Source organism: Mustela putorius, unplaced genomic scaffold, assembly GCF_011764305.1.
Source record: "Mustela putorius furo isolate JIRA1106 unplaced genomic scaffold, ASM1176430v1.1 tig00000874_pilon_pilon_pilon, whole genome shotgun sequence".
NCBI classification, from domain to species: Eukaryota; Metazoa; Chordata; class Mammalia; order Carnivora; family Mustelidae; genus Mustela; species Mustela putorius.
In genome coordinates this window covers 8784679-8800817 of record NW_025421505.1, presented here as the reverse complement: position 1 = coordinate 8800817, position 16139 = coordinate 8784679, and the positions used below count along the sequence as shown (strand labels likewise).

General features: G+C 55.2%; 1 protein-coding gene across 5 annotated transcripts in view; it reads left to right on the top strand.

The window, feature by feature from the left end:
- Window positions 1-15066, top strand: part of EBF4 (EBF family member 4) — a 57590-nt gene extending 42524 nt beyond the window's left edge. For 2 of the 5 annotated variants that reach the window (XR_006608400.1, XR_006608399.1), the window contains 11 exons: window positions 5796-5877; window positions 6690-6807; window positions 6895-7028; window positions 7124-7250; window positions 8849-8937; window positions 9091-9156; window positions 9258-9435; window positions 9514-9702; window positions 12361-12442; window positions 13912-13987; window positions 14249-15066. Coding sequence is in view for 3 of the 5 variants with exons in the window: in XM_045086054.1 (XP_044941989.1) it covers window positions 5796-5877; window positions 6690-7028; window positions 7124-7250; window positions 8849-8937; window positions 9091-9156; window positions 9258-9435; window positions 9514-9702; window positions 12245-12442; window positions 13912-13982 (1339 nt within the window). In the remaining 2 variants the exon portion in view is untranslated. Of the gene's footprint in view, window positions 1-5795; window positions 5878-6689; window positions 7029-7123; window positions 7251-8848; window positions 8938-9090; window positions 9157-9257; window positions 9436-9513; window positions 9703-12244; window positions 12443-13911; window positions 13988-14248 lie in introns of all 5 variants that reach the window. The other 3 variants (XM_045086056.1, XM_045086055.1, XM_045086054.1) reach the window with 2 other exon arrangements.
- The last annotated feature ends 1073 nt before the right edge of the window (window positions 15067-16139 follow it).

Sequence of the window (16139 nt, the reverse complement as noted above, 5' to 3'; positions counted from 1 at the left end):
CTTTGTCTCTGGAAGTGGGAACGTGATTCCTGCTCTAAGGGAGTCTCCCGTGGGACATCAGGAGGGCAAACGTGGTGCAAAACTGTGACATGGTATCTTAGGATGAGATTCCAAGGAGCAGAGCTGGAGATGGGGGCACTCATGAAAGGGGTTTATTGGAGGAGAGCTCTGGGAGGAAAAAGAGGGAAACAGCAGCCACAGGAGCAGCTTAGCAAGGAGACAGTCTCCGCTGGAGTCTGGCACCAGCCTGAGCCCTTGGGGAGTTCTGGAATATGAAAAGCACAGGGAGTTGATCCCCCATGTGATGTCAGTCTGTCTTTGGCTGGGGGCTGCTGGCGAGGAGCTTACGCTTCTGGCTGAGGATAACTTGAGGGGATTTGGGGGAGCTGTGAGCCCTTTAACAGCCAAGGCCCACAGTGTTTGGGGGATGAGTAATCCAGCAGGCATCCCCCACCATGGTGCCTGGACACCGCTTTCCACCCCCTGAGAACCCAGAGTTTGCAAGTGGACTCCCATCACTCACCTCCACGTGTTGCTTCATGGAAAGCACAGTGCTGAAGGGCTTTCCTTATGAGGGGAGGGGTGACACCCCTGCGAAGTTACAATATACATCAGATGTTTGCACCAGAGTCACATTCAACCCAACATTTGCTTCCTTGGTAGGGATTATTCCATTGACAGGGAAGGTTCATTTCCATTTCATCTCGCGTTGTTTGTACAGGGAGGAATAAGAAGCATCTATAGGAACGACCAGGAAGGCGAAGCTACGTTCAGGACGCGGTAAGGGCAGGTGTGCGAGCGAACTGCTCTTACCTTTCGCTGAAATCATAGGCGCCTGAGGCATGATGCTTAACTACCTCCCTTGAATTGCCTTATTAGCTGGATGACCACAGCTCTTCCTCTGGTCTTGTATTAAACTTTTAATAATGGAAATGTTGAACATCTAGGCCAGAAGAGAATAATGAGCCACCAGTACCCTTCACTGAATTTCAACTCGGCTTGTCTTATGCAACTGGTCTTTAATCTTGGACACCTGCTCAGACTGAGAGCAGCAGTCACAACAGCCAAAGGCCTCCAATTAGGAGCAAGGGGTCCTGAGTCTCTTTTGCAACCTTGCTGCATTTGTGACCTTGGGGAAATGGCCACGAAATGGCTAAACATGTCCCGGTACAGCCTGCCTCTCGGGGCTCCTTTTGAATGAGGCTTGCTTGCCAGCCCCAGGGCTGGGGCAGGGTTGGACTTCGAGAGCCCCAATTAGAGGGAATTTTCCATGACTCTTGTCAGTATCCGGGGGTTCACGGAGTCCCGAGCTGGTATCCAGACTTTGGCCTTTGTGTGACTTTGTAGTGATGCTTACCCTTGGTTTCCTTATCTGTAGAGTGGGGATGATCGCCAATCTCCACCACCTCAGGGTTATGAGAGGATTAGACAAGGTAATGCCAACGGTGAGCTCAGCAGAGTTCCAGGCTCTTACTAAGTGCTTGACAGATTAGGCCTGGATCACTTTTTACTTCTGCATGGGTGTAGTTTTGTATTTTCTTTGTAACTCATGCTTGTATTTTTAGTATTTTTCTTATAGTAATTCTAATGACCTAATGGCAGGTTCCTGGACTTCACCTCTCTCTTGCTCCTCTTCCTGTGAGGCTCAGATGAGGAGTCATGTCCTCTTAGAGCCTCATGGTCACCATGGGTCCGGACCTGGGCACAAGTCCTTCACTGACGCAGAGAGCATCCTAAAATGCTCACTCTCCTTGGGGATACTTAGGTCAACCAGGGCTGTGCACTTGACCAGGGTCCTGGGGTCGACCCCCACATCAGGCTCCCTGCTCACAGGGAACGTGCTTCTCCCTCTCCCGCTGCCTGTGCTCTCACTATCTCTGTCTCTCTCTCAAATAAATAAATAAAACCTTAAAAGAAAAAGTTGCCAAGGTAGCTACAAAGCTAGTTAATGTCTATAGAATGATACAATTACAAACTTCAGGGCAAATTTTTCTACCAAATAGAAAGTATTTACTTCTCCCCATGAAAACCATTTGCATCATATCATTTTCCTGCAAATTAGCACCACCTTTACAGAATCTAGACCCAATCAATACCAAATACAAGTCAAAGTTACATCCCCCTAGAGAATTAGACAAGACTTAGGTGGCTTTGGGAACATAATACTCTTGAGCAGCACTGTCCAATATAAATACGCAAGCCACAAGTGTAATTTTAAATTTTCACTAGTAGCCACATTTTAAAAACAAGAAAAGGAATTGGTAGCGGTAGCATTAATTGTGACAATATATTTTATTTAACTCAGTATATCTAAAATATTATTTCAACATGTAACCAATACAACAATGTTCCTAGTCACTATTTTATAGTCTGTGGGTTTTTTTTTTTTTCTAAGTAAGTCATTGTAATTTGGTGTGTATTTTATACTCACATCTCAATTCAAACCACACTGCAAGGGCTCAATGCCACACGGAGCTAGTGGCTGATGTACTGGATAGTGTAGCTCTAGGAGGCATCAGAATCTCAAATTTAGGAGGCATCAGAATCACCTGGAAGCCTCATGAAAACACAGATGGCTGGGCCCCACTGGAAGCATTTCAGCTGGGTTAGGGGTAGGACCTGAAATTCTGCATTTCTAGCAAGTTCCCAGGTGCTACCATGGCTGCTGAGCCAGGAGGCACACTTTGAAAACCACTGTTCCAGGATGACTCGGAAAGGACTCCTCATCTTTGTGCCTTATTTTCCTCTTGTGGGTAATTTTTCTTAACACCCCTGAGGCTGGTGCAGATTCAGGGAGTACACCACAGTAGCAGCGGGGGCCCTGGGGACTGTTGGCATTGGCTCATCCCCATCTGGCTGGGAGCAGCCTCACGGCCCATCAGTGGGCAGTGACTAAGACAGCTGCTCTACCATCGCTGGTGTTGACTGAGTGCAGCTCTGAGCTAAAAGTTCAGGGGGAAAGACTCACCTTCGACACCACCAGGGAGGGCCCAGGCCTCGTGTGGCTAATTCTTCCTCAGCACCGCTGTGCACCAGGCAGAGATGTCCTGGGGCAGGTCTGCAGAGATGGAGGCACAGGCTGGACCCTGGGGCTCTAAGTGGGGGCACTTCCTGAAGTCGAGAATGGCCAGAAAAGGCCGGTCAGACAGGGAGTGGAACTGATACAGACCCAGAATAAATACCACCTGTGACTTATTTCTGGAAGTGAATGATACTGGAAAGAGAAAGGATGGGAAGACCTGCTGAGGAAAGGTTGAGGGGGCTCCCGGGAGGCAGGTGGGGGGACAAGCTGCAGCAAGAAAACAGCAGTGAGGCCGTGGGAGGTCAGAAATAGAGGATGTCCCAGAGGCTGTCCCCGGAAGACGCCTCAGGATATCAGCTGCTACTCTCCTGGTTCTCCTGGTGGCTGGAGATGGAGGTTAGAGATGTCACAAAGTGAGTCAGCACGCGGGCCAAAGTCCACATTTCGGGCCCTATCTCAGGAACCCTTCTTCTGGACCCTGGAGGTTTGGGAGTGGGATTGGGTGCAGTGGCCATGTGTGTGGATGTAAGGGAAGTGTATGTCACCTTTGGGACACTCATACGCTTGCATCATCTGTGATATCCAAGGGCTGGCATGAATGCCCCTGAGGACAGGGACTGTTCCTCTCCTGATGTTTGCCCTCCTCCTTCTAGCACCTTGTAAAGGACTGAGCCGATGAACGTTTAAGCGAAGTGGTCTGCACCACGTGTGATGGGGGTGTCTACATTTTATGTCATGTAAATGCGGGGTACACATAAAACAGTTAATGTAGACACGGGTGACACCATGAGGTGTCTCGCATGGATACTGGAAACCAGTACTGTGGCAGATTATGAGAGATAAATGGGCTGTCTGTACTGAACAGGTGTGCTGTTGGGGAGCACTTGAGGTGACTGCACTTTGGGGTGACCTTATGGGTATGCAGGGCATCTACACTGGACTGGCTACTGTTTGGGGGCATGTAAGCTGTCTGCACTGCATTGTACCCAGTAAGGGTGAGTGTGGAGGGTCTACATGGTGGGTGTGCCCTGTTTGGGGTCTTATAAGTTAACCGCATCTCACAATCCTTCTCTGTAGGGGTGTATAGAAGGTCTACACTTCGTACGAGTATTTTGGCGGGCTGTGGATGTAAATGTGTGCAGATGTAGCATCCCTATAAAAAGGAAAACAAAGTGGGTTCCCAGAAGCGTATTCACTCCGTGGGGGGATATGACAGGCGGTCAGGTGTCAGCATTGTGGAGGACAAGAGGCCGGGCCTGGGCGGAGGCACATCTCAAGGAAAATGACTGGTTCTGACTCTCAGGAGGGACGGTCCTTTTGGACACCCGAGCCAGCCCTTGGGGACCTCCTCTTTGGGAATTTGCTTTTAAAACCAGTGACAAATCTTCCTCTGAATGTGAAGTTCATGCTTGTGGGCTTTGGAGGCCACTTTAGGGATTTAAGCTGGATATTCAGATTTGGGGTTCAAAACTAGGGGGTGGTTGTAAAATGAGGACATGCACTGGCAGAGCTCATGGAATGGCCCAGGAGGCAGGCCACGTGCCGGGCCCCCAGCACCTGCAGATGTTTGCCCTGCATGCCGCAGTTTGTAAAGGGCATCTCCCCGGATGCATGTGGGGTCCCAGGGGCGCAAAGGCAGAGAGTGATAGTATTTTGAGCTCACTAAGAGCACAGATCCGAAGTATTACGCTTGGTTGCCTCCCTGGTGGCTGGCAAGGCCGAGCCCCGCCCCCCAGCCAACTGCAAGGACCAGAGGACCAACTGCTCATGTGCTTGTCTAAAAACCAGTCTCATCACTGCACATACTGTGCTTTTTTCCAATTACCATATGTGAAAAGAAGGTATTCCTTGTGCATCTGTCCAGTGTGTCTGACGGGTACACCGCGTGTGTGTGATGGGCATAGGCTCTGTCTGATGAGGTTATCACTGTGTGTATATTGGGGTGTACAGTACATGCATGGGAGATCTGTTTGGGCAGGATGTGCCGTGGCAGGGAGCCTGCTATGTGTGAGCAAGATTTGTGCACAAGAGGGCTGTGTTGGGGTGTGGGGCGGGGGACGGGTGGAATCTGCTGAGAAGGAGGAAAGGCGATCTACTTGCTATTTGTGATGACTGGACGGCATTTGCCATGACTGTATTTTGGGTAATCATATACAACATAAAGTGGTATATTAATAGATATACTCTTTCTGTGCATATACTGTATGAGATGGGCATACGCTGCACATATGGGTATAGACTCTGTGTGGGGGTAGTATACCATATGGGTACGATGACTATAGCCTCTATGTGGACTATGTATTGTGTATGCTCTGTGAAGGGTATACACAGTGCGTGATGGCTGTATTTTGTGAGTGATCATATATAAGGCATATACGGTATATAGGATGGATGTATTATTACGAGTATACACTGTGTGGGAGCTATGTGTGAGCAAGATTTGTGCACAAGAGGGCTGTGGGAGTATACACTGTGTGGAAGATCGTATACTCGGGAGGAGGGGTATGCTGTGTGATGTGGGTGCACAGCACGTGTGATGCACACATAGTATGCCACATGGTGTGGGATAGTTGTTGGGAAGGGCCTCCCTGGTGTGTATCAGGCATCCTGTGCAGAGACAGCAGGTTGTGGGAATAGGAGGCGTGCAACTGGTGTGAGCAGGCAGAGGGGAGTCGCCATTGCTGGGGAGGGGCATGGACGCAAGCCATTAGATCTTCGTCCGTTTCCAGACCCCCTACCCCAGCCCTTGAACTCTCCTACCACACTGTTTCAGGTTCTTCCTCAAGTTCTTCCTCAAGTGCAACCAGAACTGCCTAAAGAATGCAGGGAATCCCCGAGACATGCGCCGCTTCCAGGTGGGCCTGGGAGAGGGGTCCCCTTGCAAACCCAGCCCTTCCTGATGGGGTGAGTGGGGAAGGCTGTGGTCCTGCCACCCCGGGGAAAGCCCCAGGGCAGCTCTCTGCCCAACCCTGTGCTTTAGGGCCCAGTGCCTGCTGGGGGTGGGGCAGTTCCATCTCAGCTTATGCTGGCTGCCAAGGGAGGCTTCATTAGAGTCCCACTTAAGGAGATGCTAATTGTGACATTTTTACATGATTAACGACCCAGCTAATTTGCATAGCGTGAAGCAGAGAGCAGCTGCCCTTAGTACATCCCCAACCTGCACACCCCTCTCAGGGAAGGGTGGGAGGGAGAGAAGGAGGCAGCCCCAGTTTCCTCCCAAGGGCGGGGGCTCCCGCTGATGGTTTCTCAGGCTGAGGCTGCCTCCCCCCACTCTCACTCCTACTTGCCTAAGACACATTCCTGCCTTGGAGCCTTGAGGATACAGTGCAGGATGCAGGTATGTCCCCAAAATAGTAGCCATTCTGCCCAAGGAGCCAGCAATTTTTTCAGGACTCTGGATTTTTCTAGTTCCTGGCGATCACTTCCCCTGGGCAGCCCTAGACAGTGCATCTGGGCTGTCACTTGACCTAGCTGCCTGTCCCCCCCAACCTCCCCTTCTATGAGTTCAGCCCCTGGGGGAATCTCTTTCCCACACCCATGATTCTGAGCTCCAACCGCCAGCCACCCTGGCCAAGTTCTTCAGAATTGCCCAGAATTCTGCTGGCCTTGGCAGCCTGCAGGGGGCCCCTGAGGGCCTAAGCCAGGCGGGCTTCCGCTCTCCTTGCAGGTGGTGGTATCCACGACAGTGAGTGTGGACGGACACGTGCTGGCCGTGTCCGACAACATGTTTGTGCACAACAACTCCAAGCATGGTCGCAGGGCACGCCGGCTGGACCCCTCTGAAGGTCAGGACCCCCGGCCCTTGGGCCCAGCCAGCCCCCAGTCCCATCCTTGGTACAGGCCCCTGACCTGTCTCTTCTCCTGCCTGGCAGCTGCCACCCCCTGTATCAAGGCCATCAGCCCCGGGGAGGGCTGGACCACAGGAGGCGCCACCGTCATTGTCATCGGTGACAATTTCTTCGACGGATTGCAGGTCGTGTTCGGGAACGTGCTCGTGTGGAGCGAGGTGGGCCACCCCCGTCAGTCTCCCTTGGGGCCTCGCGGCTGGGCCCTCCCCTCGCCCCGGGCTGGAACCCGCAGGCCTCCCCTCTCCCCTCGCAGCTCATCACGCCCCACGCCATACGGGTTCAGACGCCCCCGCGGCACATTCCCGGGGTGGTGGAGGTGACCCTGTCCTACAAGTCCAAGCAATTTTGCAAGGGAGCCCCCGGCCGTTTTGTCTACACAGGTAAGGAGTCAGGCGGGGGACAGGGGTTGGGGGCAGAGAGGCCTAGGGTTGCTGGAAGGAGCCCCACCCGGTGCCCCAGAACCTGGGTCTCTGAGTTAGCCAGTATCTCAAGTTGGCCGCTGGATCCCTTGACCTCTCCTCCTTCGCTGAGCTTCTCCGTTTCTCTCTTTTCGGCCTGACTCCTCAGTCCCCTCCCAGGCTCGAGTCTCCACCCTGCCGGACTTCCTCCTTGCCTATGGTCCTCCTCGCCAGGGCACTCTTCACTCTTCACCCTCACAAATCCCCCCCACCGCACACACACACACTCCCCAGGGTCTAGAATATCTCCCAGCGGCGGCACATCTGTTTCAAAGATTCTCCAAAATGGGCTCGATGCTCCCTAATCTACCCTCGGTCTCTTGGTTTCCCAAGCCACCCCAGTCTTCCCTCTGTATGGGCATAAACAGGTGAGCGGGCACTTGCGCGGGCACGCACACGTGTGTACACATACACACACATGCGCGCGCACACACACACAGCCCCTGCAGAAAGCCAGGGCGAGAAGTTAATAGAGACTGGAGTATAGAATACCCCATCCCCTCTGTGACCACTGGCCAGGACCCTCTCCACCTTCCTTCTCCTGCCCTGCCCCAGCCACCCACTTGTCCCCATCCTACTCTCCACAGATAATCTCCTAGCCCTTCCCTGCACCGCACCAGACAATCGGTAGCGATCCTAACTTACTGGTAGGGAGTTGCAGTCTAAGGGGGTGTGGGTGGGGTGGCTGGAGCTGGGAACAAAGCGTGAGGTGGGTGAAGTTACAGGTGGAGGGGAGGGAAGGACCTCTAGGAGGCAGTGTGGGCTTAACAGAGCTAAGCTGAGACTGCAGTGATGAATACGGAGGTAGAGCTGGGAAAGAAAAGGCAGTCCTGGAGAAGGAATGGCAAATGCAAAGACCTGGGAATGAGTGCTTTCCCTGTCCTGGGAAACAGAAGGAAATTCACTAAATCTGGAGTTGGTTGTGAAGAAAATGGGTAGGGCTTTGAGGCTTGGTGAGTTGGTCCAGACCCTCCTGGAGAAGGAGGTCATGGGGATGCCTAGTCAGGAGTCTGCCCCCTGGCCCGCAGAGCCCTGGATGTGGGCCACAGTCCCTTCCCAGGGGCCCACACACACTTCTAACGGCCAGATACTGCTGGGAGCCCACCTGATTGGTGATAAATGGAGACTGTTGGAGTTTTTAACTTTTGTAATTAATATGTTACTCCTGATCATGCAGACAGAAAGCTCTCCCTCCAGTCCTACCCCTAGGAATATAGAAACTAATATGTCTATATGGTTGCCCTTTTTTCGAACCACAGATGGGATGGTATAGTGCTTGTGTGTTAATGCCAAGCACCTGGCACAGGGCCCGGCTCAGTAAATATCTGTTGAATCAATGAGCAAAGAAAGGAACAGAGAACACGCAGCGAACCGAATCTCGCTGACCCGTGCGTGCCGAGAGTTTGGGGCTGGGCTGGTTGAAGGGGGTCTGTAGCGAGGCTCCCAGATTGGTTGCTGGCGGGCTTGGCCCTGCAGCAGGCGCTGGGAGGGGGTCCTCCAAACGGCGCCCTTTCCCCCAGCCCTGAATGAGCCCACCATTGACTATGGATTCCAGAGGCTACAGAAAGCCATCCCCAGACACCCCGGAGATCCCGAGAGGCTGCCCAAGGTACTCAGAGGAGCGTGGGGACGGGGATGAGGGTGACCTGTGGTCCCCGGCGGGGGGGTGTTGGCGGGGGTGAAGAGGCAGAGGGGACCCCGGGCCCCTCGGCCGCCCCGCGGGGCTGGCCCTCCGTCCTGCTGTCTCCTCCCCCGCCCCCAGGAAGTGCTGTTGAAGCGGGCGGCCGACTTGGCGGAGGCCCTGTACGGAGTGCCCAGCAGCAACCAGGTATGGCGCCTCCGCCTGCCTCCTCGCGCCGCCAGGCCGGGGACTGTCCCCCTCCCGGCGCCTGCGGCTGCCCCGGCCATGCCCCGCTCTTGTCTTCGCAGGAGCTCCTCCTGAAGCGCGCGGCCGACGTGGCCGAGGCTCTGTACAGCGCCCCACGCGCGCCTGCGCCGCTCGGACCCCTGGCCCCGAGCCACCCGCACCCCGCCGTCGTGGGCATCAACGCCTTTAGCAGCCCGCTGGCCATCGCCGTCGGGGACGCCACGCCGGGCCCGGAGCCGGGTGCGTCCCGCTGCCCCAGCGCGCGGCTCCCCACCCCGCGCCCGCCCTTGCTGCGCGCCTGACCACCCTCTCCCGCAGGCTACGCGCGCAGCTGTGGCAGCGCGTCCCCGCGCGGGTTCGCGCCCAGCCCCGGCTCTCAGCAGAGCAGCTACGGCAGCGGCCTCGGTGCGGGCCTCGGCGGCTACGGGACACCGGGCGTGGCCGGCCTAGGCGTGCCCGGGTCCCCTAGCTTCCTCAATGGCTCCACGGCCACCTCGCCCTTCGCCAGTGAGTGTCCCCGGCCCGGAGAGCTGCATGGGGCTCGGTCCTGCCCCCTCCCAGCCCAGGGTGGGTGGGGGGCTTCCGGCGACTTTCTCACCACAGTCGTGTGACCTGCCTCTGCTGTTGGAGGCCTGTCCCTCAAGCCCACCCTTCGGCAGTATCCCGGACCCTGGGGCCGGGACAGTTCTCGCACCTTTAGTCTCTTTGCCGATTTCAGCTGCATACCTAGTTTCTAGCCCTCCTCTCCTTCTGAAAGGGGCCTTAACCGGGCGCCGGGGTATCCAGATGAAACCTGGTGGATCGCCACCTTTCCGTCTTACGCCAGGACTTTGGGGGGAGGCTGGCGCCCCCTGCCGGAGGCCCTAGGGAACTAATGGCTCAGACCAAATGGGTTTCTACCTGTCTGGGGGACGGGTGGGGAAACAGGACTGGTGGGAAGATGTGGCCCCCTGCAGTCAGCTAGGGAAGAGCAAAGGAAGTACGTGTGGTCGGACAGCTGGATTCAGGATTTGAAAGCCCAAGTCAGGAGCTGTCATTTAGCAAGTTACTTTATTTCTTTCAGCTTCAGTTTCTTGTCTGTAAAATTAGATCAGTGTCCCCCTGCCTAGGGTGTTCTCAGATCTGAATGCGCCACTGTGCGTGAAATGCCCAGACTTAGAAAGGGTGCATGATTTCACATCCTGGGTACTGCTCTTCCTGGCTGTGGGCTTGAGCCTGACTCTCTCCTGGTGGTCTGGGCTCAGCTTCTGGGACCCAAAACCCCATATTCCCGTGTTTACACAGGCCATGAACCTCTGCTGTCTCTACCTAAACCCCTGTGTCTCCTGGCTCTCTGCTCAGGCCAGACTCCTCTTCTTCCACTTCCATCAGATTGGAACAGCATTCTTAAAGATTCTGAGTGCCCCTTGAATTCTAAACTGGTGGGGTCTAGACTACTAACCCCTCTCTTCCATCACACACACAGTGCAGTCAGAAGTGGGGAACCTACACAGCCACCCCATCTGGGATCTCCCTGTTCAGCCAGAGAATCAAGAATTCTAAAGTGGCTTGAGCCCTGCTTCCAGCATCAGTTGGGAACCCTGCACTTACCTAAGTGTCAGTCCCATCTCATAACCAGGTCTTACCCACGTCCCCATCCATTCCCTGTGTTCTTCTCATTGAGTTGGCCAGGAGATGCCTGAAATGACATCTGTCTGCTTGGGCCTCCTTTTGGTTTTCTGCTTTGGCCACCAGCAACTCCCAGTTGGACCCACAAATCCCAGTACTACCCAAGCTACAATATGTGGCTGTGAGCTCCCAGCTTTGAAAGATACAGTACACTTTCTGACATTCGTCTCCAGCCCTCCTCAGAGCTCCATGATCCTCATCCATTAGCTGTGAGCACTGTCTTTGGGAGTGGGTGCTCCATGAGGCTGAGAACATTAATTTGGAAAAGGGGTAGCTGTTGAAGGCATCACTTTATCCAAGGGGAATTGGAGGTGGTGTGCTCTGATGCCAAAGGCAGCCTTCTCGAGCCATTGGTTTCTTTCAGAAATCGCCCACCTCATGCCAGCTGCTTGGACAGCACTCAAATCACAGCCTTATTTGTATTCAGAAGAGAAAGACAGGGAAAAGGGTTTCGATGAGAATGTAGAAAGGAGGATCCAGAAGGGCCCAAAGCCCTAGAAGAGGAGGCCGCAGGAAGGAAGGGCAGCCAGAGCCTGGTTGCAGGAGGCTCCCTGGCTATTCTCAGAGGAGCGGTGAACAGCCCTAGGTGCCCAGGAGGTCTCAAATAGGAAGATGCAAGGATGTGGATTTCTGTGTTTTTGCTTAAACTTGACTGGCTGGAGGAGGGAGATATAGGAGGCCTCCAGGCCCTGGCTAGGGGTGACAAGGACCTGTGTTAAGCTGGCAGAGAACAGAGTGCCCAGTGCGGTGTGTGGGGAAGGTTGGTAAGGGAAACATATGTGTGGAGGAAGTTAGGGTACTTGTGTGAGTTAAGATCCTGGGCAACAACACCATATAACAGGAAGCTGTGCGTATCCCCCCAAACATCCCTGATCCCTTGCCCCTGCTCTGCTATGAACACTGATCTTTGACTCTAACATTGTTACCCCAACACCCAGAATGTTCCTTAGCATCTTGGAATCCCAGCTGCTTTCAGCAGGAACCCTGACCTGTTCTATTCCATCTATTCCATGTCGTTCACTTTTCAGGGCACCTCCCAATATTTGGTTTTGTTGCGTGTTCTGCTATTGCTTTGATTTTGACCTAGTCTGGCCCTGGTGTTTGCAGCCCCAAGAAAGGGTCTGCCCCCAGAAGGCAGTTACCGGCCCAGGACCCCAGGGCCTCCTAGTCTGCCTCTATACCCTGCCCAATACTGGTCTCTCCAGGACCCTCACTGCAGCCCCCTAGTGAGGTCTGAGCCTGGTGCCTGGGTCAGCAGCCCCCCTGGGGCCCAGTGCCCAAGCCAGGGCTCCAACTGAGCTGCTCACTCTGGTGCTGTCTCCCTGTTGTGTCTCCCATCGCCTTCCCTGCTGCGCCTGCCCCTCCCTGCCCCGCCCCGGAGTCATGCCCTCTAGCCCCCCGCTGGCCGCTGCCTCCTCCATGTCCCTCCCGGCCGCTGCCCCCACCACCAGCGTCTTCTCCTTCTCGCCTGTCAACATGATCTCCGCTGTCAAACAGAGGAGCGCCTTCGCCCCTGTGCTGCGCCCACCCAGCTCCCCACCCCAGGCCTGCCCGAGAGCCCACGGAGAGGGACTTCCAGGTGGGTGACCTGTGCTGCCCTGCTATGGTCCGGTGGAGCAGCTAGGCTTCAGGGGCTCACTCCATTCACATGTCACCAGAGCCTCAGGCTGGTTGGCCAGGTGTCTCTGGAGGATGTAGAGCAGGGAGCTCTGCGGGAGTCCCGGGGTGTCCATCTGGCTCCTACCTCCCTGGTCCCCATCGCTTTGGGTGATCACCACTCCAGAGACTGTCCATTGGCCCCTTGACCAAGGAGAAGACTGGAATCCTGTTAGAGAAGGGCTGGAAAGCACTCCAAGGCCCCATCCCCACCTGGTTGAGCCCAGAGCAAAGATCCTCCACTCAGAGCTCGAGAGACCCCACACAGGCTGCAGGCCTTTGACCTGGGCCTCCCAGCATGTGTGGGAAGGTAGTAGGCACCCTTGTGGGGGTCTGGATCACTGAGCGGGTGGAAGGGGACTGACTTTAGATGAGGTGTAACCCAGCTCCCACTTCCCCACTTATGGGTGTAGAACTGAGACGATGTTACCCCAGCCACATGCCATTAGTGAAATGGTGGTCATGTGTCAGTTATTGATCTCTTTCAGGTCCACATCCAACTTAGCAAAGCCTGGGCCCTATACCAGGGGTATAGAGTGAGTCAGGGAGTCACCTGCCCTCGAATAAGATGACTCTTAGGGTGGGTTCATTAGGTGATTTCAAAGGACGCACAGTCTTTTGGTCTTTGGATTTGTTTGGGTTTTTTTTTTTTTTTTTTTTGCCTTGTTTCCAAGTTTTGATAGTTATTCTTTTTTTTTTTAAGATTTTTTATTTTTTTTATTTGACAGAGAGACATCACAAGTAGGCAGAGAGGCAGGCAGAGAGAGAGAGAGGAGGAAGCAGGCTCTCCCTGAGCAGAGAGCCCGATGCGGGACTCAATCCCAGGACCCTGAGATCATGACCTGAGCCGAAGGCAGCGGCTTAACCCACTGAGCCACCCAGGAGCCCTGGATAATTATTCTTAACCTGAGTGTGTCTGGAGCTTCAAATATGAGTTTTGGGGAGCAGGGAGCCACTGATGTCTCCCACCAGCAGAGAAAACCGGTGCGGGGCAGAGGTTTCGGCAGGGGAGGGGAGGATGGAAGTGATGAATTTTGTGGATGTCTGGGAAGGAGACATGCCCCTGCTGCATGAGGGGGGTCCATTCTCCAAGATGCTGACCTTTTTTCTGACTTGGTACTCTGTTTCCTCTCCCTGCGGAGGAAGCAGGGCTGGAAAGTGGAGCCCAGAGTCACCTCTTTTCAGTGAGGGAGTTAGGCAGGCAAGGGCCTGGGGCTGCACCTAAGAGGTCCGAGGGGTTCGCCTCACCTAACTGTCTGCCAGGAACAGGAACAGCCCAGCACCTGCCAGGCTCCCTGTAGCTCTGCGTGCTGTCTCCCGCCCAGAGGCACACAGGCAGAGAAGGTCCCCAGGCTGCACGGAGCTTATGGTTCCTGTCTTTGCTTACCACAGACCAGCCTTTTGAGGATTCCGACAAGTTCCACTCTTCAGCCCGGGGGCTTCAGGGCCTGGCATACTCCTAATCATGGTAGGTCTCCAGCTGGGCCTTGCTTCCTCCCCTGGCCCTGCGGAGACTCTGCAGGAGACTCTGCGGAAGACGTTACCCAGGGTGGGGCCCTGGGGTCCAATTCTCTCTCTCCAGGGCTTGTCTAGACAGCTGTAAGGGCCACACAGCCAGCTCCCCCTCCCCACCCCAGTGGCCCAAGCTGAACAGGCAGAGAGAAGGGGTTTCCTGTCCCCTTACAGCCAGCCTTTTTCCAGAACTTTCTTGTCTCCCTCTCCCCACCAGGTCTGCCAGTGTTGCCCCCACTGAACCCGGACTGGAGGTTCCTCTGGGATACACACTCACGTCCTGGATGGCAGCACAGACAGACGCTGAGCCAGGGCTTCGGGCGGACATCCACCCAAAGGCCTGAACAGGCCACCCTGTGCTTGAGGCCTCCAGTCCCACAGGCTTCTCTCACCTCCCTTCCTCGGGGCTGGTCGGAAGCCTTAGCACTGTGCTGATGCTCTCAGCAGGAGAGCATCCCAGGGGGGTCCCGGGATGCTGGGTTTTCCTCACTGGGTCAGTTCCTCTGGAAGAGATGGACCTTGTGCAGACCGGACCATCAGGCGACAGGAGCAGGGGATGGGGACCATGGGGAAGAGGACAGCTCAGGGAGAAGTGGCCTGGGGAGGTCCTGTTTGTATCTGACCCATCTCAGCTGGCCCAGCATCCCGACCTTGCTCCAGGGCAAGAGGTAGTGCCCAGCAGCCTCCCAAGGCCTGCCCAGGCTCCCATGGAGCTTCCAATGGCTGCTCGATCCCTGTGGCTGCCCCCTCCGAGGCCCGCACACTCATGCTTCCCACATATGAATCCCACCAGGGGCTTTGGGCATGGAGTGTGCAGAAGAGGGAGTGCCAAGGCCCCTAAATGGTGGGTCTTCCTCCCAATGGCTATCTTATGGACTCTGGCCCCACTCACATATGACTCTGGCTGGCCCCATAGTACCATGGAATTGGCCTAGCTGCCACTGGCCTCACATTCTGCTCTGCTGAGGTTGGAGAAAACAGAACAATAAACACAGCTGCAGGTGGCCACCTGGCCTCTCTGGCCTGCTTCCTTGGCGTGGGTCTTCTTTTCTCAGTGGTTCTGCTGTTCTCCTGGGGCCCCTCCCAGTCATGCCCCTGGGTGGCCTTCTCACACATCAGGCTTTTTCAACAGCCCCAGAGTTCAGCTGAGCAAGGATTACTTGCCCCACATCTGCTCGCAAGGACCATTGCGGGTGGTGGGCAAGCTAGCAGGCCTGGGGTCCCAGGACGTGGGCTCCACCCCAGGAGCTTAGACTGGGAGCATAGTCTGGCCACAGAAGACTCCATCCCCCAGCTGCTGTCTGGCCAGGCCAAGGCAGGGATTGTCAGAAGACTGCCCAGGAACAAGAACGGCACAAACAAAGCGCCACTCGGTTACACAGAGGCTCAGAAAAGAGATCCACTCTGAACGAAGGTCATGGGGCCAAGGTAGGTCAGGGTAGGCTTTTGGCCCTAAGGTTGCCTGTTTGAGCACATCTCCACCACCTCTGCCCCCAGGCCTAGGCACCTTTGTCTCTCCTGTCTCAAAGTTTGGGAGGAAAGGTAGTAAAGAGGTAGTAAAGTAAATAGGCTCATTTACCCCATCCCCCTTCTGGAATGAATTCCTGCCGTCCCCTGAGATGTATCTCCCAGATCTCAAAGGTCTGCTGGCTGACTCTGGAAGCCACTCTTTTGACCCACTGTCCAGGGAGCCTAGCATCCAGCTCCAGGCCTCAGGCTTACTCTCTTCCTGGTGGTCCTCTTTGGCTCTGGCTTCCAGAAGCTCCACAGCCCATGACCATATGCCCTGGGGTCCTCTGGACAAAATACACTTGCCAAGGCAGATGGGCTGCTCATGCCCTTCAGAGGCCTCCACTGCTTTCTCTTATGTTCTTGGTCAATACCTGGGGATTCAGCTCACTGGGGGCCCATGACCAGGAGAGGCTTCCATTCATCTCCGTGCTCCCCTAGCCTCCCCCTCTGTTCTTGCTTCTAATCCATGTTGCAGAGTCCCAGAGCCCGCCAGCCCACGCCCTGCTCCACACACAGGCTCCAAGCGATTCCCATAGCCCAGGGCCCGCCCAGGCTAAACACCCAAAGAGCTATAATATGTCCTGGATGCAGGGGGT